Source organism: Panonychus citri, unplaced genomic scaffold (genome assembly GCF_014898815.1).
Source record: "Panonychus citri isolate SS breed McGregor unplaced genomic scaffold, ASM1489881v1 Contig00092, whole genome shotgun sequence".
Taxonomy (NCBI): domain Eukaryota; kingdom Metazoa; phylum Arthropoda; class Arachnida; order Trombidiformes; family Tetranychidae; genus Panonychus; species Panonychus citri.
The window spans coordinates 665973-693970 of NW_026515497.1; the positions used below are offsets into that span (position 1 = coordinate 665973).

A 27998-nucleotide genomic window follows, 5' to 3' on the forward strand; every position below is an offset into this window, starting at 1 on the left:
TGCAAGAGGAAGACAAGTAGTAGGGTCAAGTAACTGCCCACCAGCAACAGCAGCAACAACAACAACACCAGGAACATACAGGAACTAATAGTTGATCGAGTGATGAAGATGAAGATGATTAAGATGGAGAAGGGGGAAAACCTATTTTGGTTCCGATTCAATAGTAAGAAAATAAGGTCACCAAATTGACCTGAGGGCTTGTTCTTCATCGGTAAATCAGGGGGAACACCAGAAACCAGTATAACGAATGGAAGCAAAAAAAAAGTGGTCATCATGAGAGTGACCAGTTTATAAGGATGAACCCACCGGGGAAATAGATACAAGTTGAATTGATTGTGTGTAGACAATGAACAGTTTCAATTAACCCTCAAAACTAACCACTGGTCAAGCTGAACGTTTTTTTGCTTGTTTCATTCTTGTGTATGTTAAAAGTTGATCATAATCATCATCATGACAGTAATTCCAATTCATCTTAGTTATCCAGAGGAAACATTGACTCAAGTACGAAGTAAATTACGTGAAAAATTGTCCAATCGTTTGACGGAAATTGATGTTAATTTATTAGATCGTCTTATGGTTGATGATCTTTTATTACGTCGATACATTAAACGACGAAATGGTGATATTGAGACGAGTGTTCCGTTTCTCTGTTCCGTTCTGGAATGGAGGAAACGTATGGGTTTCCCTGAATTAACGGAAACCTCATTTCCTAGTGAATTCTATGAGGTTGGTGGTATATATAATTATGGTATCGATTCTGAAGGTAACCCGGTTGTTCATATCCGGATTCGTTTATTTCAAAAGATTGAAGGGATTCTCGATATATTGAAAAAGTTTTCCATCTATCAAATGTATCGAGCCGATGAATTGGCCGCTTCAAAGGGACCAGAATTTGGTTGGGTTTTGGTTTTCGATTGTACCGATGCTTCAATTGCCAATGCCGACATTGATATGGCCAATTTTGTCTCGTCAACTTTAAGAAACTATTTCCCCTCAGGTCAAAAATATATTCTGGTTCATCGGCTCCCCTGGTTACTCTCGGCGGTGAAAACTTTGGTCTACACAATGTTACCCGGTTATGTCAAGAAAAAGATTCGTTTCTGTGATGAGAAAACTTTAACTGATCATATCGCAATTAACAATTTACCTGATTACTTGGGTGGACCAGGGACTCCAAGTGATTATCGGTTAATCCCTCAGGGTTTAACCACCACCCGTGAGTTAACAATTAAGGGATTACTGCCAATGTCAGATGAACAATTAAGTAAAACTTATCAGTATTATGATAAATTGAAATGCTTTTTATATCCAAACAAAGATTGAAACATTAAAGAAACAATTAGAATATATAATTAATTGTTCAATTGCTATTTCGTATCTGATTAGTTTCAAACAATTCTAATCATGATGAGGATTAGCAAACAATCTAGTTAATAGTAAACAATCAAATACAATGTTATCAGTTTTTGTTTACAATCGATTAACAATTTAAACCACCGAACCTTTTTTTTTAATTCTTTCATCAATCTTTATGATTAACTAATTCACTTTAATTGTTTGTTTACTAACTAATTGTCCACTAGATTTAATCACAATAAAAGTCACTTGCTTCTTGTATAATCTGCTGGTTAATTTTTCTTACATGTAATCATTTAATCAGTCTAACAATCAACTGATTAATTAGATTATTTTAATGATAAATATCATTAATTTTTTTAGATTTTTTTTCCTTATAATTAGTTACATTTGATTATGTTTTTTTTTTATCAAATGTTGATTGTTAATCTAATTTTGATCATAATTTTAACTCTTTTTGATTGTGATCACTGATTGTGAACTTTGATAAAAATTAACACTTTACAATCAATGATAATGATTAACTTTTCTCATTCAACAATTTATTTTTAATCCATCTTTGTTAATCTAATTGTTTGACCGTTAGAATTGGTCATCCGTCAATTGACCGTGAGTACGAACAACAATTGTAATTATTTGATTTCTTACTTTCACCAATCAATTGATTGTGAATTTATTTTTTCTCTCCATCATCACAATTATAATCTAATTTGTTACTCAGTTTAATTTAATATCACGATCACGATTAGTTATTAAATTGTGTCTGTTGGTATCAACAACGATCTGATGGTAATGATGTTTTTTTTTGAATTACGAGTTAAATTATCATGTCAATTAACTTAGAATTGATTTCAAGGTTTCACCTAATTTTAAGTTGATTGTTGGGTATTTAATTGACAATTTAGTAGAAAATTTTGAATATTTTTTCTTCAAATAATCGGGAACCACTTCGTCTTCAACCCGATATCGAGGTAATCAGATTTTCTGTGAAATCGAGAAGGAAAAATTTAGATAGAAAATTGATTCTATTAGTAAATTGTTGGCTTTTTGATTGTTAGAAATTAACAGTTTACAGTTCAGATCAAGACTAGGGTGATGACGACAATTGTCCGATAGATTAAGATGATTAAAGGCAATAATGATAATAGTTTCATAATGATGATGACAATAATTTGATGCCTATGGTGATGATGACGATGGTGAAGTTGATTAACTTAATCATTGTTGCAGTTATTTAACAGTTTCAAGGTTAAATTGTTGTTTCTTTTTATTGAAAATTTTTCATTTCATTGTAAAGTTGATCGTCCATGAAGCCATTTTATCTTGGTAATCAAAATTTTCGCTGAAATTTGTTTAATCAACTAATCGGATCGATGGTATTGATTTTTGTTTCCACCCAATTGATGAAATTGTCGTGATCACAAGTAAATTAGTTGAAACAATTCACCTTAAAAATAATTCTCTATTTGTATCAATCAAATCTTTACCCATGTAATTGCGAAGCACCGGCGGGATTACTACGGTTCCATCGGCAGTTTGTCCATATTCAAGAATCGCTAAAATGATCCGAGGTAAGGCACAAGCGGTCGCGTTAACGGTGTGAACAAATTTCGTCGCAAATGGTTCATTGGTTTCGTAATTTGGTTCCACTACTTTGTACTTGATGTTAAAACGACGAGATTGAAAATCTGTACAATTGGAAGCCGAAGTAACTTCACCCCACATTCGAGATCCTGGTAAAAGTACTTGAATGTCAAACTTTCGGGTTGCCGTTAATCCCAATTCTTCTGGTGGCATATCAATAACCCGACATTTTAGATTAAGTTGAGAGAGAAGATGTTTCTGAATTTCCATAAATTCAAATAACATCTCAGAACTTTCCTCCTCTCTGGTTAACGAATACATTTCCACTTTAGTAAAATAGGGAACTCGATATATTCCAGTTTCCGTTTTAACCTTTGACACTTCAGCTCGATAACATCGACTAACAGTACAATACTTTTTAGGTAAATCTTGCTCATTGAATGTTTCACCCACATGAAGACCAGTTAACGGAATCTCCGATGTTCCTGCAAGACAAATTTTCCCTTCAAATTTATCCTCATTACTTCGGGTCCAAGGCTCATCTCCGTTAAATCCTAACAATTTATACACTTGAGTTGCTCGGCCTCTTGGTTGATATCCACAGCCACTGATGGTATCTTCATAGACTATATTGGGAACCATAACTGGAATGAAATCAAATTTATTCATCAACTCGTCGAGTGTCCAGTCAATTAGAGCCTGATGAAGTTGAGCCAATTCCGCAAGGAAAGCGTAACTCCGTACAGATGTGACCACACCAACGCCGTCATGTTTACTTGTCTGGACCAGGCCAAGTTTATTGGCGATGTTTAACCCTTTCTTTACTTTATCCTCTTCCAACATGATCGTTGATCCAAATTCTTCCACCATGAAATCATCTATGGCCGATCCTGGTGTATAATCGTTCCACCTTTCATCTAATCGGTTTGGTAAATTGTTTACATTTTGTTGTAAAAATTTTCCAATCTCCTCTTGGTTTGTACACTTTTCCAATTCTCGATTAAATCCACGTAATCCTCGTTTCTTTATATTGTCAATAATTTCACTTTGATTAACAGGATCCAAATAATATTCTCGATTAACATGATCATAAGTAATTATTGATGATAATCCATTTGAATCAAATCTTTTCCAATCTCTCCAACCATCAAAAGTACCATTGAAACGAGTAGAATGACTGAAAACACATTTACTTAGATTTTTCAATGTTAATCCGATTCTTGGAACAATCAACATGATTAATTTAACTTAACAGAAATTTAATTGTAATAGTAAATCACAATTAAGAGTAAAACAATCAATCATTTACAATTAAAGTTGATTCTGTTAACCAAAAATCTTACCTTGTTTTTCACATGAGAAATCAGCTGTAACTTGATTACCATAGAAACCAAAGTGACAAAATAATTTGACTTTTTAAATTTTAACCAAGTGAACTGATTTATTTTAAAGATGATTAATGAGAAATTATGATTGGACAGTGACCAGAAATTAATGACCGGATATGATATGGTTATACTTTTAAGTTTATACGCCATAGGTAAAGTTAAAGAAAGAAGAAGAAAAAAATTCATTTGAAAAGTTGTCATATGTATATCGGTGAATGAACAACAATTACGAGTTTAAATTGTTTGATAAATTTGTTGATAAAATTAAAATCAATCAAATGGATTAAACAAATTTCCTCTTGACTGGTTTTTTTCTTCTTCGTGAGCTTGTTAATGGGTCACGTTGACCGGTCAAGCTTATTTCACATTGTAAACCAGTGAATCCTTTTCGACATCGACATTTGTCAACTCCAATACAACGACCTCCATTTAAACAGGGAATTAAACACTTTGAATATTCACACCGAGGACCATAATAACCACGGGAACAGGTACACGTATCCTTTTGATCACATTTTCCACCATTGAGACATCGTTCCCAACAAATTCCACCCTCACAGCGTTGACCTTGATATCCATTGATACAATTACATATTCCTGGTGCTATACAATTACCACCATTAAGACAGGGTGGGAAACACAAAGGTGTCTCACAAAAGGTTCCAGAATAACCTCGACGACATTCACAATTAGAATCTAAATTACACCAGCCACCATTGTGACATTTGGTATGACAATTGATGTCATTTGATTGTTTTCCTTGACAGTGTTTTCTTAGCTTCATTCTAATCGGTGTACCTTCCAAATTCTTGTTATTCTCACCATCTTTTATTGCCAAAGTGATGGCAAAAGATGAGACACCAGGTATTGATCCTGAACATAAAATGGTAACACGAAAAATACTTGGATCATTGGGTATAAATCCTTCCCGGTTGATTGAGATAATTGGATCAAATAGAATTGACCGATTAAATGATTTCAATTCTTCAAACTCGTATTGATACATTTTACCAGCTCCTGAAGTCCATGTAAAGTTAATTGAAATCACTTCAGCAGGAATATTGGGCAGGTAAGTTTGAAAATTAGGTTCCAATAGGTAAGGTAACAATTTACCTTCTCTTATGGCATAAAGTTGACTTGATACATTGGCAAGTTCTCTAACTTGATTCTCATCTAACCAAAGGGAAACATCACGAGGTGGATGATCAAGGTAACCACGATAATCATCTTCTTCATCAATTATCAAAGGAATTGATTCATACTCAGATGAAGAAACACTAGACAAACCAACCAAAAGAATCCAAAACAAACCAACTGTTGATAAGAAAAAACCTTTAAAAGTTAACATTGAAACAACGAAAATCAATCAATCCAATTAATTCTCAATCCAAATAGAATATAATCCAAAGAGAAAAAAAATTCCAATCAACAGCTAAACAACATAATTAACACCAACAATTTAATTTAATAGAAAATTAATTCAACAATCAAAAAGAAATGGAAAAGTTGATAAAGAAAAGAAAAAGAATTTTTTTCTAAAAGTAAATAAATTCTCCACCCATAGATGGCGACACATCGTTTTCTTTTTTATCAAAGAATTTGAATTGTTTATGATTCTTGGCGGGAAACATTTTGGGTCAACCTTTGAGTCTAAATTACACGTTTCTAATAAATTAGCTAATTGTCATCTAATCACAATTAACTTTAATAATAATTGGTGTTAATTAATTAACCATTACCCTGTGAACTATCCAATGATCCAACTAAAATAGTCACAATTGATTTGGATCTTTAAACTGTAACCGAAAACAACTGTTACCCTTATTTTTTTTTGTTCTGTTTCTTCATTGTTAATATTATAAAGATAATTGTTTACTCATTGTTATCCTTTGGTGGCTTTGGTGGTGTTTTTGTTTCTTCTTGGGACTAATATATTCACCTTGACATTTGTGTAAAAGGTTAAATTGATGGTTATTTATCATGTTTCTACAAGATTATCGGAAAGAATTTTATGAATTACTGTTTGGTCAACGGATTTTGGTTCTTGTTAATTATGATGTAGATGCTGTTTGTGCTGCGAAGCTTTTGTCTTCGCTTTTCCGTTCGGATAATATTGTCTTCACCATTGTACCTGTTCTTGATGCTGAAGATCTTTACAAAACATACAATGCTCACCGAGGAAGTGTTAAATATATTCTATTGATTAATATTGGTGCTACTTTTGATATAGTCGAATTACTTGAACCAGATGATGAACAAGTTTTCTTTATCGCTGACAGTCATCGGCCCATCGATGTCTACAATGCCTACAGAGGAGATCAGGTTAAGTAAGTGTTTCTCTCTCTCTCTCTCTCTCTCTCTTTTATTTCTCTAATTGTATATTAATCATGTGTTTATTTTCCCGTTCTTTAGGTTATTAATGAAAGCTGATGATGTAGGTGAAATTCCTGAATACAATGATCTATTTCGTGACTCTGACGATGAAGATGATGAAGATGATCATTCAATTGCTGGTATGAGTTTGGAACAATTGGAAAAACGTCAAGAGAGAAGACTTTGGAACGAGAAAAGGAGACAAATTCTATTCGATTATAGTCAATTTAGTTATTATGGTGATTCAATTTCATGGACTTTCTTTCAATTAGCTTGTAAGCTAAATAAAGATACTAATGAACTTCTTTGGTTGGCAATAGTTGGTATTTACGATTTACTCTCATCTGGACGTATTGATCGTAGTGTTTTTAAAGACTACCTGAAGCAGCTTAAAAGTCATTGTAAACGTTTAGGTGAACTAAAGAGTAACGTTAATCTATTCAAAGAATCTGCTCCAATCGATGATATAATCAATACTCCGGCTGGAAGGCGAAGTTGCATTTCGGTAGTTCATAAAAAAGATTTACAATTACTCCTTTATCGTCACTGGAATCTACATGATAGTCTTAAACACACCATGCACGTTTCTTGTACATTCAGAGTGTGGCATTTAAAGGGTTATAAGCGTCTCCTTGAATTTCTCGCTGAACTGGGAATACCTTTGAAACAAAGTAAACAAAAGTTTGTCTCTATGGATCTGGAATTGAGGAAACATGTTCAAGAATGGGTTTCCGATTTAGCCGAGAAATATGGTCTAAACAAAGTGATCGGCGATTCGTTCGAGGCCAGTCATGGATTTAAGTACAAGTTTGTCGCTAACGATGTTGTTTCGGGAGTTAAAGCACTATTAGAATCACCAAATAAGGAGCTCTCACCGAAAGAAAAATTTATGAAAGCACTTGACTCACTTTCTTGGACCAAAACCGATGAACTTATGGAAGGCATTGAATTGGCCAAATTAAAATACGAAGCTATACTCAAAGCGGTTCACGATATTATCGAGATGAGAAGTGTTGAATCTTCTGGACCTTTTTTACATACAATTATTCCCGAAGGTTCACCTGATGCTAAATTATTCGCTTATCCTGGAAGCCTGATAACTTTGGCTCGATTTATTTTGGAAGCATTTGTGGCCACTTCCCGACGTAAACGTGTGGTCAATTTACCACTGGTCGTTATAACCCCAGACGTAAATAACGCTGGACTTGCTTTAGCAGTGGGAATACCACCGATTGCTGAAGACTCGACAAGAAATTTATTCGGAAAAGCATTCATCCAAGCTGGACAAACCATGAACTGCCAAATCGAACCCACCCTGTACGATTTATCTGTAGTTCGTTTCCCTTTTGAAGAAAGATCAAATCTTTTCTCTACTCTAATCTCACTACTCAGTTAATTATCCTTCAAGGTAGATTTCACCTCCTCATCCTCATCCTCATCCTCCTCATCCTCCTCATCACCATCATCATCATCATCATTATCATCATCATCATTTTCATCATTCTGTTACCACCCATGGTAATAGCTCATCACACAGAGACACACCCAACCTCAACTATATAAATATTTAAATTATTTATATTTAAACCATTCAAAATTCAACATTTATTATCTAGTGGCTCGGGGCATCCAGATTCAAAGCGGAAAAGGTTACAAAAAAAAAATGTCATTCGTCAATATATCAGGATAAGGATAAGCACTTTCTCCCCTCTCATCGTCATCCTCTTATTAATTTCATCATTATTATTACTATTATCATCCAAATCTATTTTATATTGTAAATTTTTACAAAAGGAAGTGAACAAATCAATTGATTGGCTTATCAACTGCTCAAAGGATACACATGGATCAACCATTATCAACAACAACAACAACAACAAAAACAATTGAATCATCTTATTGTGCATGGGATTTAAAAACAATTAATAGTTAATCATCATCCAATCCTTGGTTATATAACAATTCATTTAAATTGACCATCAGATTGATTTAATTTTCAATCAAGAACATCATGAATCCATGAAAAGGGAAAAGTTAAATCATCTTCTCATACTGAATTAATATTCATAAATGTTTCAATGGTTTCTAAATGGTTAGACGATTGAAATTAACAATCAGCTGATTCTTTTCAATGATAAAACAAAAAATTAACTAAAGACTGTCAAGAAAAAAAAACCTTCAGAGAGCAATGATAATTGATAAACATCTAAATGTTACAATTAAAAGGGATAAAAATTGTTGCGCGATTAAATTGCTCGAGTTAACTTTCTTCTTCTTTTTCTTCGTAATCACAATCAGTTAATTGTAATCGCAATTAATTCAGGTAAAACTTGATCAAAGTCTTTTTTTGAATTGATTATTGTTTTAATCCTGACGAAGAAATAAATTGTCGTCTCAATGTTAATTAGTTTTCTTTCTAACGATTATAAAAGACGACAATTAGTTTTGCACTTTAAATTACCCGAAAATTGATCCTTCCATTAATTAAACAAATTACGAACTCAAATTGTGAAAAGAAAAATTAATAAACTAACCATATATTTTATATGGGGAACTGATTCTCTTTTCTTTTTTAATTGGATTAGTTAATTACAATCACGGTCATCAGACTAATTTAGTGGAAATTTTTGATTCATTTGACAAAAAAAATGAAGAAAAAAAATCAAGTTTATCTTCAAATTGTCTCAATAAAACGGAGAGTTTATCAAACTTAGAAATCAAGGTAACAATTAGTGTGATTATGATCATGGTTTATCAACCTAATTCTTAATTGCAATCGAAAGATTCACAATCAGTTAATTGTTAACCTTTGAATTTTTCTTTCATCGATTTCCTTTTCCTTTTTTATCTCTCTCGTTCCATGTTGATTCTGTAACAAAAAAGGGTCTCAATTCACTCGTTGATTGGAAAATAATTAATTCGATGGACAATTAAGAGATTTAAATAGCTTTTATTGGTTTTGACAAAATTGAAAGAACAATTTTCATGAACTAATCAGAATCATGATCATCATGATTATCTGTAAGTTAGTAACAAAAAAGTTTTTCCTCTTAACAAAAAGGTTGATGTCGTTGATGGTTCGATCGGTAAATCATCAGAGTTTTTGGATTTTCAATGATGATTAGTTTTGAGAATTTCAATTGAGAAACGATTGGAAATTTAGACAGTGTGAGTTTGTGAAAAAGGAACAAAAAAAGTTTTCGAAATGAGAATAAAGTTCGTTATTGGTTCTACCAAATATGAATTTAGACTCGTTGGTTGGGTAGAAATCACTTATTGGAGTTGGAAGTTACCGAATGGAGAGAAAGCTCGAGCTGGAGCTGAGAAGACATTTGGTGCGGCGATGACTCGGGCTGGTTGTGGGGCGAAAGCGATTGGAGCAGCGACTGGGGTTTCTGTTTGGTAAGGGAGGAAGAGAAATTCAAAGTTTTACTTGGTTAAAATTTTGTTCGAGTTCGAAAGAGTTGGAAAGTTTGATTTTTCTTCTTTTAATGTTCTGTTTTTCGTTCTGAGAGAAGGAAAATTGAAATTGAACTTGAAAAGAAAATATTGATTACCTGGTGGTGGAGGTGGAGCGTTTGCGAGTGCGGTCAATTGTTCACTGGTTCGTTGGTTGGTTGCAGCGGCGATTCCAACGGTGTCTGGTGCAGAGATTGCGGTATCAGCGCCAGCCAATGGAGCGGTTCCTGGTTCGTTTGTTTGGATGGAAGCACGGAAACCAGTTTCATCGGCAACATATGAGACAATTCGTTGACGACCATCGGCATCACTTAAAGCATATGAACCAGTTTTACGACCGAAAGCATCACCTTGTTCACTTCGTTGAGAACCACCGGAAAGTCCTTGTTCAGTGTAAGCGAATTGATAATTACCTGTACCATCTTCAGATCTTGAGACTGATGAAGAACCAGTTGAAGCAATACCAGCGGGGGTAATGACGGCAGCCGAAGCGACAGCAACTAAAGCAAGAATAATGATGACCTTTGAAAAACGAAAACGAAAAACGAACAAAAAAAAGGAAAATTATATTATTAAAATAACAAAAGTTAAACAAGAAAATCAGTTCAATCAAATGATAGGAAAATTTTGGATCATCAAACCAAATTAGTGAATATATTTACCTTCATGTTGAAATGGTTTAGGATTAAACACCGAACAGGTAAATTAAAACTTCTCGAATGTTACAAAACTAAGTTAATGTTTCAAAGTGAAATGTTTTAATCAACTGACTCTGATCTTTATACCCAAATGTTTCTGGGCAGTGGATTAACTTGGTCACCACCTCTTTCATAATAAGATTAGTGGATCAGCGTTTAAATTACATGAATATCTTATTATGTTCAACACCAAGCGACTAATCATTTTGTATATTTAAGGTAAGATTGTTTTAAATTGTGGGCTGTCTTTAAATTGTAATTTTCTTGCTTTTTATTTTGTACTTTCACTTTCTCTTTCACTCTTATCAGGTAAATTATCCAGGATGATGATGATGATGATGATGAGGATGCAGAAAGATGATAATGATGATGATGTGAAAGATGAAGATGAAGATGAGAAAACCTTGAGACTTATAAAGATGAAGCCTCGAGCAATTATGATGAGAGAATCAAGATATTTATTCATTATTATTTTACTTCATCTTCATCCTCATCATTATCATCATTTCGCCATCATCATCATCATCATCATCATCATCATCTTCGCCATCATCCTTGGCCATTGATTTTTCATTTCGATTGGACTTTAAATAATTAGATTGTGATTAAATGTCCTTGAGGTTTACTTTTTTTTTCTCGTTTCTCAAGATTAAACTTGATTCCTCTCTCTATATAATTCATACTGTGATTAATTTAAATTGTTGTTTGTCGTTAGTATTATTTACAATTAAGAGAGTCTCATGTTATGGTAAATGAACATGATGATGATGATAACGATTGATGAAAGTTAATTGTCTACAATTATAATAGTAATTTACCAGAGAGATAGGAACCAATTAATTAGGTGGTTTTCCTTTTGTTTAGCATTTTCGTCTTAATTTGTTTTTTCTCGTCTAAATCAAGTTAATTGTTCCCTCTCTCTATCTCATAATTTATGGTGATTATCATTTGATTCATTTTTCAATTTACAACATTAAATTGTTTAGTTCATGATGTTTAGTTAATTGTTTAGGTTTTGTTTTCTTTGTTTCAATTTCAACAGATTCACTTACAATTTCATGAATCAAATTGAATTTAAGTTAATTGTTGGTTCACTTGGTCACTGATTCTTTTGATTAGTTTATTAATTCATTGGATCATTGGATCAGTGGGTTGATTTTTTTTTCTTATTCTCCTGTTAATTGTTGATTTAAATCTTAATTTGTTTTATCTTTACCTTAGTAAACTAGTTTGTCCAGGTTGATTAGTGATTAATTGATTAGGGATTAAGACAAACAAGAATCAATGATGAAAACAACTTTTGATTTTAAGATGAGTTAAATTGTTGATTAACTAATTGATTGTATTTTAACCCTGACATGTTAATTTGAGGTAAAACTTTTAATTTAAATTGATTAGATTATAAAATGATCAATAACAATATGAATAATCATTGATTAGTGACCGTTAATTTAAATTATTCAAAAGTCACAAAATTGTAATTAACTAAAATTGTAAAAGATTCAATTTTTGGTGTTAAATCTGCTAAAGGCAATCACGATTAGTTTTAATTCATTTAATTGGTAATCAATAAATTAAACTCAATCAATTAACAGTTAACAATTAGCTGGAAAAAGTGTTGATAGTTTTTGTGGTTTAGGTTAATTTGTTTTTCTTTTGATTGTTGATTAAATTAATTGATTAATGAAAATGATCAATAAATCAAAAATCGGATGGACACTTGAATCGGGAAATGATTTAATTGATCTGATTAAATTGCCTTGAGATTAGTTAATTTACTAATTGTTATAATAGTTAGTTGATTGCATCATATTTAATTATTTTTGGTTAAACAATTAAACAATTAACACCCTTAAGCAATTGTTTTAATTGCTCAGTTTATTATTAGTTAATTAATTAAAATGATAATTGTAATTTGTTATCAATTGTCACCAGTGTTTATTTACCAAATGAGTTACAATTAAAACTAATTGTGTGATTAATTGTGATGATAATAAGACAAAAAAGTTATTGTTTTAATTAATCAACTACTATTAGAGGATAGTGATAACAATTAAACAATCAAATAGACAATTAAAATACAATCATCTAGAATCTAGAGTAAGGATGATAAATCAATTGTTGATTGTAATGATTAGTTAATCATAATAATAATTTTACTCATTAAATTGATACACCAATTGATTGGATATTTCAATCAATCTAATTGATTGATTAAACTTGAAGAGAAATTATTTAGATGAGTTTAATTTGTTTAAGAAAAAAAAATTAATTATTGAACAAATAAGCGACTGATTGTCACAATTAACCCCTGAAAGAACAACAATTAATCAATATCGATTGAGATTTAGAAAATCTCAAAACTGATTATCCTTAAAGAGTAAATTAAACAATTTAATTTAAAGATTAAGATACTAATCAACTTTGGATTCCATTGGTTAAGATTAAGATACAATATCTCAAATTAACGAGAACAATTAACAACACCAAGTAAACAATTGAAAAGAATCTCCATTTAATCAGTTAAACAGAAAGAAGCTTAATTGTTGAACTAAATTCGGTTCGATCAATAATAATACGAAAAAAAAAATTGGAAGATCACAAAGTAAATTTACTTTTTTTCTTATAATTGATTATGTTTATTGATAGATTTTAATTTAGGCAATTGCGGACGTGATTAGGTTTCTTCATGATATTTTCTTAGCTTAACTAATTTTCTTTTTTGTTTTGCTTTTTAAATCAAAATTCAATTAAATCTTAGAAGATTTGAACGTGAAGAGGAAAAAAAAAATGTTTACATTTGTATTACGATATAACTTTTTCTCATATGTATATAAAAGGGATTTAAAAAGGAAGGATAATCCACTTGAACGCACGAACGAAGGCAAATGAAGGAATATTTGTATCGCCATCTTGTGGTGAATATTTTCATAATTCGCCGAACCAAATTGACTTAAAATGTGGGTTTAAAAGAGAACCAAAAGATGGCGAGACAAGCGAAAAAAGAGATTGCGAAATTGTTCAAATTGTTTCAAGTTGAATTTCCCCTTTTCCCTTGAAAAAAAAGGTGATTATGTGAATGTGTGTGTTGAATTAATTAATTGTGTGTCTTTTGTATGTGTGTGTTTTGTGTATGTAATGAAATGTATGTAATGTATGTGTTGGTTGTGTGTGTGTGTGTGTTTCTCTCATTTATATATGTAGGCTTTAAAGGCTTAACTAATTGGTTGATTAGTTGTTGTTGTTGGTGATGATAATGATTTTGTCGATAGATTTTTATAGCTTAGATCAAGTGCATGGACGGCGAGGTCTAAAGGCTGCGTTGATGAGGTTGTAAGACCAGCATTAAAAAGCATGGCACTTTTGATTTCGGGTTTGGACGTTTTCTTGTGACGTTTGCGAACGTGTCTCTCACAGTTCGCTTTAGTGGTGAAAGCGTATTTACAGATAGCACATTGGAATGGTCTCTCTCCGTTATGGGTTCTCAAGTGACGAACTAGTGTTGATTTGTCCATACTCGTGTAAGAGCAAAGATTACAAGCATAGTTATGGCTACCTTTGGTATGTCCACGATTCGCTCGTTTTTTGGATTCTTTGGTTTTGACAGAATTGGAATGACCATTTATCTTTCCAGTTGAGGTTCTTGGGTGATTTACTTTTGATTTAGCCAATAAACTATTATTATTATTATTATTATTGTTATTATTATTGCTTAAAGTGTTCATCTTGTTGGAGGTTGTTGTTGTTGTTGTTGTGGTTGGAGTTAAAGTTGGAATTGTTGTATTATTGGTACTGTTAATGGTGCTAGGAATATTAAAACGATTAAGAGTGACTTTAGCATTGATAAAATATGAAGGATAATCAAAATTGTTTTTCTCATCTTTAAACAATAATGATGATGGTGAAGATGATGATGATCCCTCGATTGAAGGGTGAACTTTGACCAGGTTGTTGATGTTAGTTTGATTGTTGTTTGAATCGTTAATTTTATTGGAATTGTTGAGAATGATCTTGTTCTTTTTGTATAATTGAAGCATGGCGAGAAATTGTTCCTTCTCATTGTCACTATTTGCAGAATGATCATCATCATTATGATCATCAACATCAACATCATTATCATTATCCATCTCCTCCTCCTCCTCTTCATCATCATCATCATCATCTTCTTCTTCTTCTTCTTCTTCTTCCCTCTCCTCGCTACTACCATTATGGATACCATCATCATCTGCATTATCATTATTAATCGAAGGTAGTTTACCAGTAATGGTGGTTGTAGTTGTTATTGGTGAATTAATAGTCGGATTGGTGACAATTGCTTTGAGAAAATTGGACGGAGATGAGGTTGTTGATGATGATGAGGGTGGTGAAGATGATGAGGTTGCTGTTCTTGCTGAGGTTGTTAGATTAACACCACTAACGGCATGGAAAATGCTTTCGTATTGATGGATTGCTTGATGTGTAAGGTAAAGTACAGGACTACCAAGGTCTACTTGGCAAAGGTGACAAAAGGTTGAACTAAATAATGTCCTGTTTGTAGGTCCCAAGCCTAATGATGTTGCATCAATTGGTGATGCAAATGGTGATGATGATATAGCCTCATGATGTTGAAGATGAGGGTGGACTGTTTGCTGATGTAAGGAAAGAGCTGAAGCACAAGGAAATGCTTTAGGACAATTTGAACATTGAAAATCGTGATAGGGTGAACTTGATTTGCGTATGTTGGCCTCGCAAAATGATTGGGCGATAAGTGGATACTTGTGAGAGGAAAAATCGGTAAATGTGAGATCATGAAACCCAATCGAAGCATAACCAGAATTAATACCATTATTATTATTATTATCATCATTAATATTACTATTATTATTGTTACGTTTGATCCCTGATTTGCTGTTGGTGTTACTTGTAGTAGTTGTTGTTGATAATGTTGTAGGAGATGTTTTTAATGATGATGATGATGGTGATGATGATGATGCTGTACAATGTTGTTTGGAAAGAGATGATGAAGACACTTCGTATAGATTACATCTAATTGATTCAACTTTGGAATGACTCGTTGATTGTAATGGTGATTTTTGTTTTCGCAGTTTTTCTGATGTGGGTGCTATTGCTGAAGATAAATTCATTTTTTTACCGTTTGATGATGAATCTGAAGTTAAAGTGAATGATGATGATGATAATGAGGATGTGAAAGAGGAGGAGGTTAAAGAGGAAGTTTTATGTGAAGATGATCTATCACATAGTGAAAGTGCTTTTTGATTTTTGCTATTACTTGTGCTGGTGGTGGTGGTGGTGGTGGTGTTTGTGGTGGTAGCAGTTGAATTTGTATCATTATTATTATCGTTATAATTTGAATTAGTAATGCAATTACCCTTTGAATCAGTTCGTAAGGCGCTACTCTTAAGTGAACTACGAGATGTTGGTGATGATGATGATGATGATATTGGAGTTGATGATGACAATGGTTGAAGAGGTAGAGCGTCATTCTCCAAGTTAACTTTGGTTTTATCATTAGCTATTGATGATGATGATGATGATGATGATGTAGTATTAGAAGTTGTTGTTGTTGTTGTTGTAACTGATGATGATGATGATGGTGCTGTAGTAGTTTTTGTCGATGATGATGATGATAATAATAATAATGATGAGATAGCAAGGTTAATATCAGATGAAGTCATCGATGATAAATTTTCAGGATGAGTCTCATCATCATCATCATCATTATCATCATCATAAGTAGTCATCATTGCTGATACCCCCACTCCTGTTCCCTTTCCTTTTCCTCCTCCTCCACCTCGTTTTCGTACCAACATTTTATGATGATGATTATTATTATTATTATTATTGATGGTCGTTGAATTATTATCATCCTGATCAGTATCACCATCGTTGTTGTTATTGGTTGTTGTTGTTGTTGTTGGATTTTTATTTGCATTAGATGAATAAGCACCCTTTAAATTTCGTGCATGGTGATGATTATGATGAGGACTATGATGAGATTTACTGTTACCATTGTTATTATTGCTATCGGGAGCATCGTTTTCATTTGATTCCATACCATGGGTTCTCATGTGTCGGTGCATATTACCGTTTGTTGTGAATGTCATGTTGCATATTTTACACTTAAATGGCCTTTCACCGGAATGTATTAACATATGTCGATCAAGGGAACTCGCAGAGGAAAGTGTTTTACCACAAATAGAGCACGTATGGGAATGATCAGTTGGATTATGCTGGCGAATGTGTACCGTAAACGAATGTTGAGAATCACATTTTGTATCACAAACAGGACAATTCCATTCACTGGTTGACATAACTGGTTGATTCTTTTTCTAATTTGTTGTTGTTCACAGAGAAAATAATAGATAAAAATGTAGATAAAGAGACAGAGAGAGAAGAAATTAACACAATTATAATAAAAAACAAAACAAAAATGACAGAGAAAAAAAGAAGATAGAAAGAGAAAAGAGAGAGAAAAGAGAGAGAGAGAGAAAAAAAAGAGAAACTCTTGTTACCAACACCAAAACCCAAACAAACACTGACTGTTTATTTTTTTCTGCTTCTTCATCATCCTCATCTTCCTCATCTTCCTCATCATCCTCCTCATCATCATCATCATACTCATCATTCTCATTCTCATTCTCATCATCATCATAATCATCATCATCATCATCATCATTATTATTATTAAAACCTGTTTCTTCCTTACCATTTATATTTTTTTTCGTGTTTCCTTGAGCTGAGTTAGAGAATCATCATCATCATCATCATCATCATCATCGATCGAAGAGAGTGGAAGAGAAAAGAAGATGAGATGAGAGAGAAAAAAATGAGAAAAAGAGAAAGATACACACATTGGGTTGGCAAGGTGATGAGAGAGAAAAAAAAGAAGAGAAAGAGATGATGATGATGATGATAATCATTATTATGATGATGATGATTATCATTATTCTCTCTCTCTATCTCTTTTTTTCTCTCTATCTCTCCACCACCACCATCATCATCATAATCATCATTTACTATCATCATCATTAACATCATTTCTCATCATCATCATCATCAACATCCTCAACATCATCAACATCATCATCATAATCATCAAAACAACAAACAACCTTTACTTTCCTTTCCTTACTTACCTTGGATAATCACAAAACCGAAGAAAAAAAAACTCTCCACTTCTTGGGCACTAATTGTCACATTAATTAATATATTCCTTTTGATCAAGAGATGATGATGAAGAAATAGATGGTTAACTTTATGGTAGAGATGATATACAAAAGATACACTTAAAAGATAGAGAAAAGGGAGAAAGAGAGAAGAAGAAGAGAAGAAGAAGATGAGAAAGAAAAAGAGAAAGTAACAATAAAGAATCTTCAATGTTTTCACTTTTCGCATTCTCTTTTCTTTTTATTTTTCGAATTCTTTTTTCCTTATCCTTCTAAATCTCTAAAAATTTAAATTTCCTTCTTTTCTTCCTTACCCAATGGCAGCAGTTCGACTTTACCATAGGCTTTGGGTTCTCTCTTATCTTCTTCTTCTTAATTGTCTCTTTATCCCAATCTGACGATTTTTAATCACTCGTATTATCAATTAATTCAAAAGATGATTAGTTGATAAGTAGTAGAAGAAGAAGAAGAAGAAGAAGATGAGAGAAAGAGACTCAATAGAAAGAGATTGTTCTGGTTTCCATGCCAACAGGAATATGGGTTGAAGATGAAGTTGGAAAGGGAAAGTTCATCTTCCGGTTTTGTTTTCTTTTTTTTCAGTTAAATGGATTAATAATTTTCGCCATTAATTAAGCTTTTTTTCTCTTTCTCTTTCTTTTTTTTTTCTTTCTTTTTGATAGCAACAATTAACCTTCAATGAAGAAACATTGGTTTCTCTGGTTTTCCTCCAATTACGGTTTGTATCTTTCCTTTTTTTTCCCTTTCTTACTAACCCGTTCTCATCTTTCTTTCTCACTCTTTCTTTTTCTCTCTCTTTTTCTATTCTATTTCGGTTTGTAGGTGTATTTTCAATTGATTGTTGGTTGATTACTGTTTGATTACAATTGATTTTCACCTTTTGTTATTATTTTCTCTCTCTCTCGTTGATTACTGGTGTGTATGTACATTTACACTGATACGAACACAGGTAGGTTATCATGTAAATTGTTATTCTAACATTGACTAAATAATCATCATTTTCTATTCTCACTAACCCATTTTTTTACCTTTCTCTCTTTTTTTCCTTCTTTTCTCTTTCTTTTTATCTTTCCTTCTCTCTCTTTCTCTCTTTCTCTCTCAATCTCTTGTGTTTGGGTTAAGGTTTTATTATTTTTGTCTTTGTTAATATACTAACGTTACCATTGGAACCCAATATTTCTCATCATTATCATCATCATCATCATCATCATCATTCTCATCAATAAATAAGTTTTAAAGGAAAGTAAAGTTTGCCTGATGGATCTGATGATGATGTCAAGAAGAAGAAAAAAAAAAGAGTCAAAGTAAAGGTAGGTAGGTGGTATAAAGGTACATAAGGTATAATGGTAAGTTTTTTGGAGGAAGAAGATGACGAAGAAAAAAAAGAAAAGGAAAAAGAAGATGAAGATAAAGATGATGATGTTGATGATGATGAGGATGATGATGATAAGGATGAAGGAGCAGGAGGATGAAAATGAGGTTGAGGAGGAGTGAAAGAAGAAGGAAAACGAAGGAGGACATTTTTTACATGTTACAAATGGAGAATGTTGTTTCTTTCTCTCTCTCTCTCTCTTCCACCCTCAGTTCTATCTCTATCTCACTATCTCACTATCTCTATCTCTATCTTCCTCTTTTTCCTTTTCTCTTTCTATCATTTCCATTCTCTTTCACTCTCTCTTTCATTTTCTCTTTCTTTCTCTCTCATTTTTTATCTCTATCTTTCTTCTTTTTCCTCTCTCTCTCTCTCTCTTCCTTGGCGATTCTATGGATTTTACAATGATGGTTGGTGACCTGATACCACTGGGAAGTAATTATCATTTGCTTTGTTGCTGCTGCGTGTTAATTGGTCACAAAACTGATTAATTTACTCCAACTACAAGAGTTAATCAAAGAGGAAAAAAGATGATCTTTTGATGGTTGTTTACGTTTATGATATGTCTTGAAAAGAAAGAATGAAAGAGAGAGAGAGAGAGAGAGAAAGTAAGAAGATCTTTATTACTCTTTGGTGTTGCTTAAGGCATAAAGAAAATAGAGAGAAAGTGGAAAATCTCTTCTTCATCATCAGAATCAGAATCATCATCTCAAACTCGTTTTCGTAATTACAATTAACCCCAAAAAAAAGATCGCAGATGAGTTGATCAAAATTCAACCTCGAATTGAAAAAATTTACCTGATTGTAGTTAATCATCAAGATTACTCTTCAGTCTTATTGATTGAACTTTATTGATTTTGTCAATATTTAACTGCTTCCAAGTTTTCCTTTGAATATAATGTATTCATCTAAATTGTTACATCTCTTCCTCTCTTCATCTTTTGATTATCATCAAATTTTCAATGCACTTTTAACTGTTAATTGTTTTTCGGTTAACCCTCTCTTTGGAAAATAGCAATAACCAATTTGGCACCCAAATGATTAACTTACAAGTTTAATTATCCTCTCATCAAGACAATTAGCATCGTATTACAATGAGATTCCCATTCACACACTCACAATGCGACTGATTAACGATTTAATTAGCTCAACTCATCATTTCGCTATCAATTGGATCACTCAAATTGTCACCATCTTTCTAATTGTTTTCCGTTACTCGCGAAACAATTAACTAACAAGCAATCGCGATGATGATCATACAATTGACAATTTGTTTTCTTTTTTCCATCTTCAGGTTTTGTCAATATTTTTCTCATAAATTTCCATGTTTTTCATTCTGTTGTTAGGTGATGATCATCAATCGAGTTAATAGTTGGTTCCAAATAATCTGAATTAATAGTAATCATATTGATGATCATGGATGATAATAAGAATCACTATTGTAATCACCTTATTTTTTTTCTTCTTTTTTTTCTTTTCTCTCTCTCTTTCAGAACTTCATGGTGTATAATAAGTGAATTGATTTTCTTTCTGAGAACCAACAACAAAAATCAAAGAGAATGAACAAAAATGAGGAAATTTTTTCTTTCGAAAACAAAAAATTGACCAACGAAAATGAACATTCAGGTAACTATTCACATCTCTTTCTTTCTCTCTTTCTTTTTCAGAACTCAGGTTATCTGATCAATTCTAATCGATATTTTTTTGCTTCTTCGATTTTCTCACTCATGTTTTATACTTTCATAGGAATATCAATCAAATTATGTAAAAACGAACTGAGAGAGAGAGAGAGAGAGAGACTTACGAAACTAACGGCGATTTATTCTGAATAAGTTCTGATTGTTTTTTTCTAATTCGATTCGAAGATATTTTTTCATTTTCTTCTATTGAAATTCAGTTGTAATCATGAATTTTTTTAATTCTTTTACAATTTATATTTCGAATCTATTAGCTGATGGAAAAAAGCATTAAGCTCATAACGGTTTATATTAGAGATATAAATTCAATTAGAGATATTGAACAGATTAATTAACTAAATTGTTTGTACTCGTGAATGTCAGGGTCAGTTTAGAGAATGGGATAAACTTGGAAATGAATTGTTTAGTAATTAACTGATTCTCTTTTGGACCTTTTCGTTAATCTATGTGATAAATTTGGTCTTAATTGTTGTCTCTCTCTCTCTCTCTTTTTCTCATCACAATTTTAACATTGATTGTGATTCGAAAAATGTTTCAACTATTAACTGTATTTAAGATGATGGTGATTCAATTGTGTAAACAATTAACATCAACTAAATGGTCAGTCGATTACAAAATCCTCTTCTCATCATTGGGCATCTCAAGTTACTTTTCAACAGACAATGAGGACTACAATTTAACTGAAACCATCAATTGTACACAATCAAGAAAAGATCATCAAGAGAAAAAGAGAGAGAGAGAGAAAAAAAAGATTTTTAATAATCAACAGAACAATTTACTGATCACGAAACATTAATTTCGTTTTTTTTTCTCTCTTTTCTTCATCAACTTCGAAAAGTGAAATTCTTTTTTTTTATCAAAAAGAAAATTAAGAAATATAATTTCACTTTCTGTTCGCAAATTTTTTTCTCTCTTCTAACTACATTTTCTCAACGAATCAACTCAACAATTAACATTCAATCATTTTCCATCATTGGGTTGATTCATTGAGAGAAAAATTTACAGTTAACAGAGTTTCAAATTTGGCGCGTTCGAAAATTTCGCTTACCCGTTTCCATGGAAACGATTGACCTTAAAGCTTATTTGAAGTTTCTGATTGTTTTGATTAAATTTGATTCTCAAGTCAATTGAATTTAATCAAAGTGAACACAATTAATGTTAATGTTTAATTGTTGCTGTTGGTGATTAGATTATCTTGTTAATTTGATGTAGTGACTTGTAGCGTCATCTGTCATTAACCATAACAATATTTTTTTCCATTTGTTTTGATTGTTTAAGTTTATTTGTTTTCTTAATTGTTGACCAGTAATTTTATTTACTTTTGAGTACAAACAGTTTGATTTAATTAATTTAAAATGTTTATTTTCATTGTAATTTCTATTCATCAAATCTTCTTTGTCTTTTTCTTTCTCTCTCAAGTTCACGTTTGATTGCTGTTAATCACTTAGACTTGTTGTGTTCATTTCAAGCGTTAGTTTATCAACTATGGAAATTTTTTTATGTTAATACAACATTAATTGTGATAATCTACTGATTGTTTGGTGTTCATCTATCTAATATAATCTCGGAGATATTGTCGGATTTGTGTCTTCTTTAATCTGTTGCCGAACCCTCATTGAAATATTGTGAAATCAAGGAGACGATCGAAATCAATTTACTCTTTAACTTTTTTGTTAATCATCTTTCCAATTGATCATGTTTCAATCTTAATTAGAAAGTAATCAATTAACTCAACTTTAAACTTGTTTTCTCTTCCAAATCAAATAGGAAATAATTGTTTTTGGCAAACAAATCAAAGTTAAATTACTTTGGACTTTGAAGTCTCACAACAGTCATAACAATAATATTATTTTAATGATCAACAAGATGGGTAGTAACTACAATTTAGAAAATAATTGTTAAAATATTGATATTCGAACACACAAATTCAATAAGTGATTTTTTTTTCCTTCGATTATTAATTTTCCTTTCTGTTTAAATCTTAGATCCATTGGTAAACAATTAAACTGTTCGTTTGATTCCGAGTAAAGAGAGGGAAGATGATGTCCTATTGGAACTTTGGAAATGTTTTAATTGATTATATTTACAATCCTTTGTTGTAATATAATTTTTCCGGGGGTTGAGGCAGTTTCTTCAATTCTTCACGAAGTTCTGGTTCAATTTGGTCCAATAATATTGAGCTTTTTTGAGGGAAAAGTGCACAGCATAATGGAGTTGTGAATATTAAGCTGAATTTCCGGAGAAAGAGAGAAAAAAATATGAAATTTAATTCAATTAGAAGTTATAAACAAATTTCCGAACTAATAACTCACAAGAAACCACAGATTACGACTTGAAGTGGAGCATTGATCCAGGGCATTCGCCTGAGAAATCCTCTTTTCTCAAGATAGTTCATTAAAATAGGCGGTAAAGCTTGATTGAAAAAAAGAAAAGTTAGAATTAGTTCATAATCGTAGCAATTAAAAAAGAGACTAACTCATTCCAGGAGCAGCCATTCCAATTCTCGAAAGAACGACCTGAGTAATAGCCTTTTGCGCTGCCACTTTCGATTCTCCGACCGGGTTATTATTCTCGTCATAGAGAGTGATACCTTCTCGAATTTCTCTATTAACAAGAGAGAGAAAAAAAAGTCAATCAATGAGCCACAAATTAAGCAAGAGAATGACAGTGAATTAATTACTTTGATCGCATCATGGGAATGTTAACACAATTCGCCGCAGCGACAGCACAAAAAGGTACAAATCGACCGACCAGTGGGGGAGCTTTTTTGACTAAACTATTGAGACCCAAGGCAGTGACCAAAGCCCCACTCGTTGCGAAAGCATAAGAAGTACCTAATTGACTAATGACAGAAGCACAATTTGTATTAGATAATATTCAAGGTAAATCAGTTAATCTTTACGATACGACTTACGAAATTGGAATATCAGATGTTCCACTTCTATTAGTATAATTAACGACTGCATTGAAAGACTGATTAAACCATTGCCAAAAGATTACTTGTTTAGTGCTCCTGAAAAGAGATTAAATAAAATGAGAGAAATTGAGTTAACCAAGAAAGTTAATCAAATGAGAATTTGGTTAATTGATCCTACTTGTAAAAAGTTAACATGCAACCAGTAATGAACATATTCATTGGTACTTGAGCCGACATCCGACCAATAATGAGTTGTTTTTCCCCTGTTTCCGGATGATGAGCACTGTCATAAAGATATTTGTAATACCAGAGTTGATCCTCGGTTAATGGGCCAATATCTTTACCATTTCTGTAATAAATACAGTTGATAATTCAGGGTAATTTGGAGTGTTGATTGTTGAAGGAGAGAGAGAGAAAGTTCAATTAGATTCTGACGATATTCCCATGAGTGAATGAGTTTGGATTAATTTTCTCATCATTCTGCTAACCTGTAATCTTCAACAACTTGTTTAGCCTTAACAAGTTCAGATGAAGGTTTGAATAAATTCAATGGATTGGTGACAACGAAAAAGTGTTTAGCTCGACCCAGGTAAGTACTTTGATCGTAACGAGGCGATTCAATGTCTATCATCCTTTTGGCAATTACACTTGGTGCTGGTTCCATGTCGTCAGATGTGATATGTAAACAGTGGATTCAGTAACCAGGGTGTAAACAGAAGATACTATAGAGAGAGAGAGAGAGGGAAAGGAAAAAAGAACAATTTAATAATCAGTTAGTAAGGTAGAAGAAGAAGAAGAGAATTTGAAAAATCAATGAAAGAAAACAACTTCTTGATGATCAATCATTTATCCATTGAAGGACATTGGTTCAAAAACGATGTGTTCATCTTGAGAGATAAGATATGATTTGAGAGAGAGAATGAGAGAGATCACAGGAAATTTAATCATGTTTGATGATAATGAAGATGGAAGAGTAAGAAAAACTAGATATTAGAATCGTAATCAACTCTAAAATTATCTTGAAATCTTAAAGAAAAAGGCAATAGATGCTAAGGGAATCTCTCAACTAACCAGATAACCCAAATCTCAACCATAGAATTGCCAGTTGAGGTTATTGAGCAATGTTCTTGTTACCAAGTAATCAGTCAATTAATAGTAATCGAGGAAGAATTTGTTACAATTGTAAAAACAAAGTGAATACTCTCATTGAAATTGTAATACGAGACCAGAATTTTCTCAATAATTTGATTGGAAAAAAATCTATTGAATTAGAGTTAATTGAGGAGGAGCAGAAATTACCGATGATCTTACCTGATGGAAAAGCTGAAAGAGGGAAAATAAACAAGAGAGAAAATGATTGAACAAATTAAAGATTTATTATAAATGCACTGATAATGAGAATTGTTGTTATGTGATGATGAAGATTGTAATCTACAAGTGTATTCTTCAAGGTTTAACAATAGGGAACATAATCTGATGAAGATGATTCATCCTCAGGCACAAGAAAGAAAAAGAAAACAAGAGAAAAGAGAGAAAAAGAGAAAGAAAACAAGAGAGAAGAGAGAGAGAGAGATCAATATTGGAGTCCAAGGTCACGGTCACGTAGATCAAACTGGCTGCCATATCTGGTGGCAACTTCTTCACTTCCTTTATTTAAGGCGACTTTCAACCCATTGAAAATCCCTTCCGTTATTGTGTAATAATGTGACTTAAGCTCCTCTATCGTCCAACGATGAGGATTTGAAGTATCTGCAGGAATGTAAAGTTGAAAGGTGAATAAAGTTTCATCCCAATCAAGCAGGTTGTCTGTTGTTCGCCAGAATCTATCCAAAAGAAATTTACGCTGGTCAATATTGATACTTGCGACAGTAACTTGAGCCATTTGTAATAAACAATAAAGAGGAAGTGAAGAGTTAATGAAGAAGGAGTTGTTGTTGAAGAAGAGTTGATTAAGAAAAAGAAGAAGAGTTGATGAAGAAAGAGAAGAAGAGTTGATGATGAAGAAGAAGAAGAGTTAATGAAGAAGAGTTGTTGTTGAAGAAGAGTTAACAGGAAGCACGTGAGAGAGAGAGAGAGAGAGAGAGAGAGAGAGAGTCAATCAATGAACTACAAATTAACCAAGAGAATGACAGTGAATTAATTACTTTGATCGCATCATGAAGAAGAGTTGATGAAGAAGAGTTGATGAAGAAGAGTTGATGAAGAAGAGTTGATGAAGAAGAGTTGATGAAGAAGAGTTGATGAAGAAGAGTTGATGAAGAAGAGTTGATGAAGAAGAGTTGATGAAGAAGAGTTGATGAAGAAGAGTTGATGAAGAAGAGTTGATGAAGAAGAGTTGATGAAGAAGAGTTGATGAAGAAGAGTTGATGAAGAAGAGTTGATGAAAAAGAGTTGATGAAGAAGAAGAAGAAGAGTCAACAGGAAGCACGTGTTTGTGTGTGTGTGTGTGTGAGAGAGAGAGAGAGAGAGAGAGAAAGAGAAAGAGCTGAGAATCAAGAGAGAAAAAGTCAATCAATGAACCACAAATTAACCAAGAGAATGACAGTGAATTAATTACTTTGATCGCATCATGGGAATGTTAACACAATTCGCCGCAGCGACAGCACAAAAAGGTACAAATCGACCGACCAGTGGAGGAGCTTTTTTGACTAAACTATTGAGACCCAAGGCAGTGACCAAAGCCCCACTCGTTGCGAAGAAATTGACCATCAGGTGACCAATTCAATCGAAGTACATGAGTTGTACCACCACACTCACGAAATGGTTCACTAACAGTTTTCTCTTCTTTCCAATCTTTGGTTCGCCAAATTTTAACTGATTTGTCATCAGATTGTGAGGCAACGTATTTACCAATGGGATCCCAACTGACTCCTTTGACAAAACCATTGTGTCCATTTAATCTGGTAACTATTTCAGGAAATTTACGAGCATTCCAAACGATAACATTATTATCAACTGAACCGGAAGCAATATATTCATCTGTAGGTGACCAATTGAGATCAAGAATATCACCAGAGTGTCCACGAAGAGTGGCAATACACCTCCATTGTTCAACATTAGCAGATCCTCGAAAGATTGAAGTCGCTGATGATCCCAAATACTTAGAGATTTGCCAAATCATGATGGTTTCATCATCTCCAGCCGATGCCAAATATTTACCAGATTGAGACCACCTGACAACATTGACACAAGCCAAGTGATTGTCCATTTGACACAACAATTTAGGCACTGATTCTTTTTTCTCCAATTCTTCATTGATGACAGGTCCAAAATTCCATAAACATACTCGCCCAGCATCACCACCTAAAGAAAAAGCAAAAAAACGAATCAAACGAATGAACAAAAACAAAGACAAAAGAAGAAAAAAATATCACACAAAGAGCTAAAAATACAGTAAATGAAAGATGATGAGATAGAAAAGTAAGAGAGAGAGAGATAAAGAAGAGGAAACCAACAGACTAAGAGAAAGCAATTAAAGCCGGGTTACCATTGAAGAGAATAAAAAAATATTCTGATAGAAACTCACCTTGTCCACCAGTAGCAAACTTTGTCCCATCCGGATGAATATCAACAGAGAATATGGGTTGACCTGTCAACACAATACCAATAGAAACAATTACAATTAATCGAATTAAATAAAGAAAATAAAAGAAAATTAATCACTGATCAATTAGATTAGATCACATGTAAAAACAAAAGGTGAGAAAAGAATAGAATAAAAAAAAGCAAACCAACAAAGTGACAATAAGAAATTAATCAACTAACCGTCATGATTAACCCAAACGGGCTTGAGGAGTTTCATATCACCCTGTTGATGTAAAATCAGTAGTCATAAAAATTAATTGTAATTAAATGAACAATTAGTTAAATTGTGATAAAAAAAAATCAAATCAAAATAAACTCTCATCAAAAATTGGAAACAAAAATTATCAAGATGATCCAATTTTCGACTGGAAGCGCCACCTGTTGG

General features: G+C 32.6%; 8 protein-coding genes and 1 long non-coding RNA gene across 22 annotated transcripts; 3 read left to right on the forward strand and 6 right to left on the reverse strand.

The window, feature by feature from the left end:
- The first annotated feature begins 45 nt into the window (after positions 1-45).
- On the forward strand, positions 46-1638 carry LOC128387714 (motile sperm domain-containing protein 2-like). Its single transcript, XM_053346964.1, has one exon. The coding sequence runs from the start codon at positions 451-453 to the stop codon at positions 1321-1323; it is 873 nt and encodes a 290-aa protein (XP_053202939.1). The 5' UTR covers positions 46-450; the 3' UTR covers positions 1324-1638.
- Positions 1639-2223: 585 nt separating this feature from the next.
- LOC128387711 (serine--tRNA ligase, mitochondrial-like) lies at positions 2224-4328 on the reverse strand. Its single transcript, XM_053346962.1, has one exon. It carries the CDS (start codon positions 4174-4176, stop codon positions 2800-2802), a length of 1377 nt encoding a protein of 458 aa, XP_053202937.1. The 5' UTR covers positions 4177-4328; the 3' UTR covers positions 2224-2799.
- A 181-nt stretch (positions 4329-4509) lies between these two features.
- LOC128387712 (protein shifted-like) lies at positions 4510-5825 on the reverse strand. The gene has a single exon (XM_053346963.1). It carries the CDS (start codon positions 5674-5676, stop codon positions 4612-4614), a length of 1065 nt encoding a protein of 354 aa, XP_053202938.1. The 5' UTR covers positions 5677-5825; the 3' UTR covers positions 4510-4611.
- On the forward strand, positions 5263-9260 carry LOC128387710 (cell division control protein 45 homolog). 3 transcript variants are annotated; one of them, XM_053346960.1, is made up of 3 exons: positions 5263-5397; positions 6193-6655; positions 6741-9260. In XM_053346960.1, exons 2-3 carry the CDS (start codon positions 6309-6311, stop codon positions 8095-8097), a joined length of 1704 nt encoding a protein of 567 aa, XP_053202935.1. In that variant the 5' UTR covers positions 5263-5397; positions 6193-6308; the 3' UTR covers positions 8098-9260. The 3 variants fall into 3 exon arrangements, with proteins under 3 accessions (XP_053202935.1, XP_053202936.1, XP_053202934.1); XM_053346961.1 differs by lacking the exon at positions 5263-5397 and having other exon boundaries at positions 5847-6655; positions 6741-8109; positions 8318-9260; XM_053346959.1 differs by lacking the exon at positions 5263-5397 and having other exon boundaries at positions 5847-6655.
- A 371-nt stretch (positions 9261-9631) lies between these two features.
- LOC128387715 (adult-specific rigid cuticular protein 15.7-like) lies at positions 9632-10978 on the reverse strand. The gene is made up of 3 exons (XM_053346965.1): positions 10823-10978; positions 10259-10682; positions 9632-10096 (listed from the first exon to the last, which is right to left on the reverse strand). The coding sequence occupies exons 1-3, from the start codon at positions 10826-10828 to the stop codon at positions 9975-9977; spliced, it is 552 nt and encodes a 183-aa protein (XP_053202940.1). The 5' UTR covers positions 10829-10978; the 3' UTR covers positions 9632-9974.
- Positions 10979-13468: 2490 nt separating this feature from the next.
- LOC128387652 (putative uncharacterized protein DDB_G0277255) lies at positions 13469-18295 on the reverse strand. Of its 3 annotated transcripts, XM_053346887.1 has the most exons (3): positions 17995-18295; positions 17565-17594; positions 13469-17187 (listed from the first exon to the last, which is right to left on the reverse strand). In XM_053346887.1, exons 2-3 carry the CDS (start codon positions 17565-17567, stop codon positions 14074-14076), a joined length of 3117 nt encoding a protein of 1038 aa, XP_053202862.1. In that variant the 5' UTR covers positions 17568-17594; positions 17995-18295; the 3' UTR covers positions 13469-14073. The 3 variants fall into 3 exon arrangements, with proteins under 3 accessions (XP_053202862.1, XP_053202864.1, XP_053202863.1); XM_053346889.1 differs by lacking the exon at positions 17565-17594; XM_053346888.1 differs by lacking the exon at positions 17995-18295 and having other exon boundaries at positions 17565-17896.
- A 71-nt stretch (positions 18296-18366) lies between these two features.
- LOC128387657 (uncharacterized) lies at positions 18367-22960 on the forward strand. Of its 7 annotated transcripts, none has more exons than XR_008325150.1 (6): positions 18367-18760; positions 18865-18991; positions 19165-19388; positions 19851-20812; positions 20908-21040; positions 21161-22903. It is a non-coding gene; the product is annotated as an uncharacterized LOC128387657 (long non-coding RNA). The 7 variants fall into 7 exon arrangements; XR_008325151.1 differs by having other exon boundaries at positions 18368-18760; positions 19923-20812; XR_008325155.1 differs by having other exon boundaries at positions 19165-20812; positions 22879-22960.
- On the reverse strand, positions 22933-26119 carry LOC128387655 (sideroflexin-1-like). Of its 2 annotated transcripts, XM_053346897.1 has the most exons (8): positions 25340-26119; positions 24517-24750; positions 24207-24377; positions 24026-24124; positions 23792-23953; positions 23588-23715; positions 23424-23523; positions 22933-23339 (listed from the first exon to the last, which is right to left on the reverse strand). In XM_053346897.1, exons 2-8 carry the CDS (start codon positions 24690-24692, stop codon positions 23195-23197), a joined length of 981 nt encoding a protein of 326 aa, XP_053202872.1. In that variant the 5' UTR covers positions 24693-24750; positions 25340-26119; the 3' UTR covers positions 22933-23194. The 2 variants fall into 2 exon arrangements, with proteins under 2 accessions (XP_053202872.1, XP_053202873.1); XM_053346898.1 differs by lacking the exon at positions 25340-26119 and having other exon boundaries at positions 24517-24953.
- Positions 25386-27981, reverse strand: LOC128387656 (protein HIRA-like). 3 transcript variants are annotated; one of them, XM_053346900.1, is made up of 5 exons: positions 27794-27980; positions 27555-27617; positions 26586-27331; positions 26173-26513; positions 25386-25900 (listed from the first exon to the last, which is right to left on the reverse strand). In XM_053346900.1, exons 1-3 carry the CDS (start codon positions 27828-27830, stop codon positions 26682-26684), a joined length of 750 nt encoding a protein of 249 aa, XP_053202875.1. In that variant the 5' UTR covers positions 27831-27980; the 3' UTR covers positions 25386-25900; positions 26173-26513; positions 26586-26681. The 3 variants fall into 3 exon arrangements, with proteins under 3 accessions (XP_053202875.1, XP_053202876.1, XP_053202874.1); XM_053346901.1 differs by lacking the exon at positions 26173-26513 and having other exon boundaries at positions 27794-27981; XM_053346899.1 differs by having other exon boundaries at positions 26173-27331.
- Between the last annotated feature and the right edge of the window lie 17 nt (positions 27982-27998).

Coding starts and splice junctions, on each gene's coding strand:
- LOC128387714 (XM_053346964.1), top strand. CDS start 451: ATGACAGTAATTCCAATTCATCTTAGTTATCCAGAGGAAACATTGACT.
- LOC128387711 (XM_053346962.1), bottom strand. CDS start 4,176: ATGTTGATTGTTCCAAGAATCGGATTAACATTGAAAAATCTAAGTAAA.
- LOC128387712 (XM_053346963.1), bottom strand. CDS start 5,676: ATGTTAACTTTTAAAGGTTTTTTCTTATCAACAGTTGGTTTGTTTTGG.
- LOC128387710 (XM_053346960.1), top strand. CDS start 6,309: ATGTTTCTACAAGATTATCGGAAAGAATTTTATGAATTACTGTTTGGT. Junction 6,656..6,740: donor TACAGAGGAGATCAGGTTAA/GTAAGTGTTTCT, acceptor CCCGTTCTTTAG/GTTATTAATGAAAGCTGATG.
- LOC128387715 (XM_053346965.1), bottom strand. Junction 10,097..10,258: donor CGCTCCACCTCCACCACCAG/GTAATCAATATT, acceptor CTTACCAAACAG/AAACCCCAGTCGCTGCTCCA.
- LOC128387655 (XM_053346897.1), bottom strand. CDS start 24,692: ATGGAACCAGCACCAAGTGTAATTGCCAAAAGGATGATAGACATTGAA. Junction 24,378..24,516: donor CAAGTTGTTGAAGATTACAG/GTTAGCAGAATG, acceptor TATTTATTACAG/AAATGGTAAAGATATTGGCC. Junction 23,340..23,423: donor GTCGTAATCTGTGGTTTCTT/GTGAGTTATTAG, acceptor CCGGAAATTCAG/CTTAATATTCACAACTCCAT.
- LOC128387656 (XM_053346901.1), bottom strand. CDS start 27,830: ATGAAACTCCTCAAGCCCGTTTGGGTTAATCATGACG. Junction 27,618..27,793: donor CGTTTGGGTTAATCATGACG/GTTAGTTGATTA, acceptor TTGTGTTGACAG/GTCAACCCATATTCTCTGTT. Junction 27,332..27,554: donor GTTTGCTACTGGTGGACAAG/GTGAGTTTCTAT, acceptor CTTTTTCTTTAG/GTGGTGATGCTGGGCGAGTA.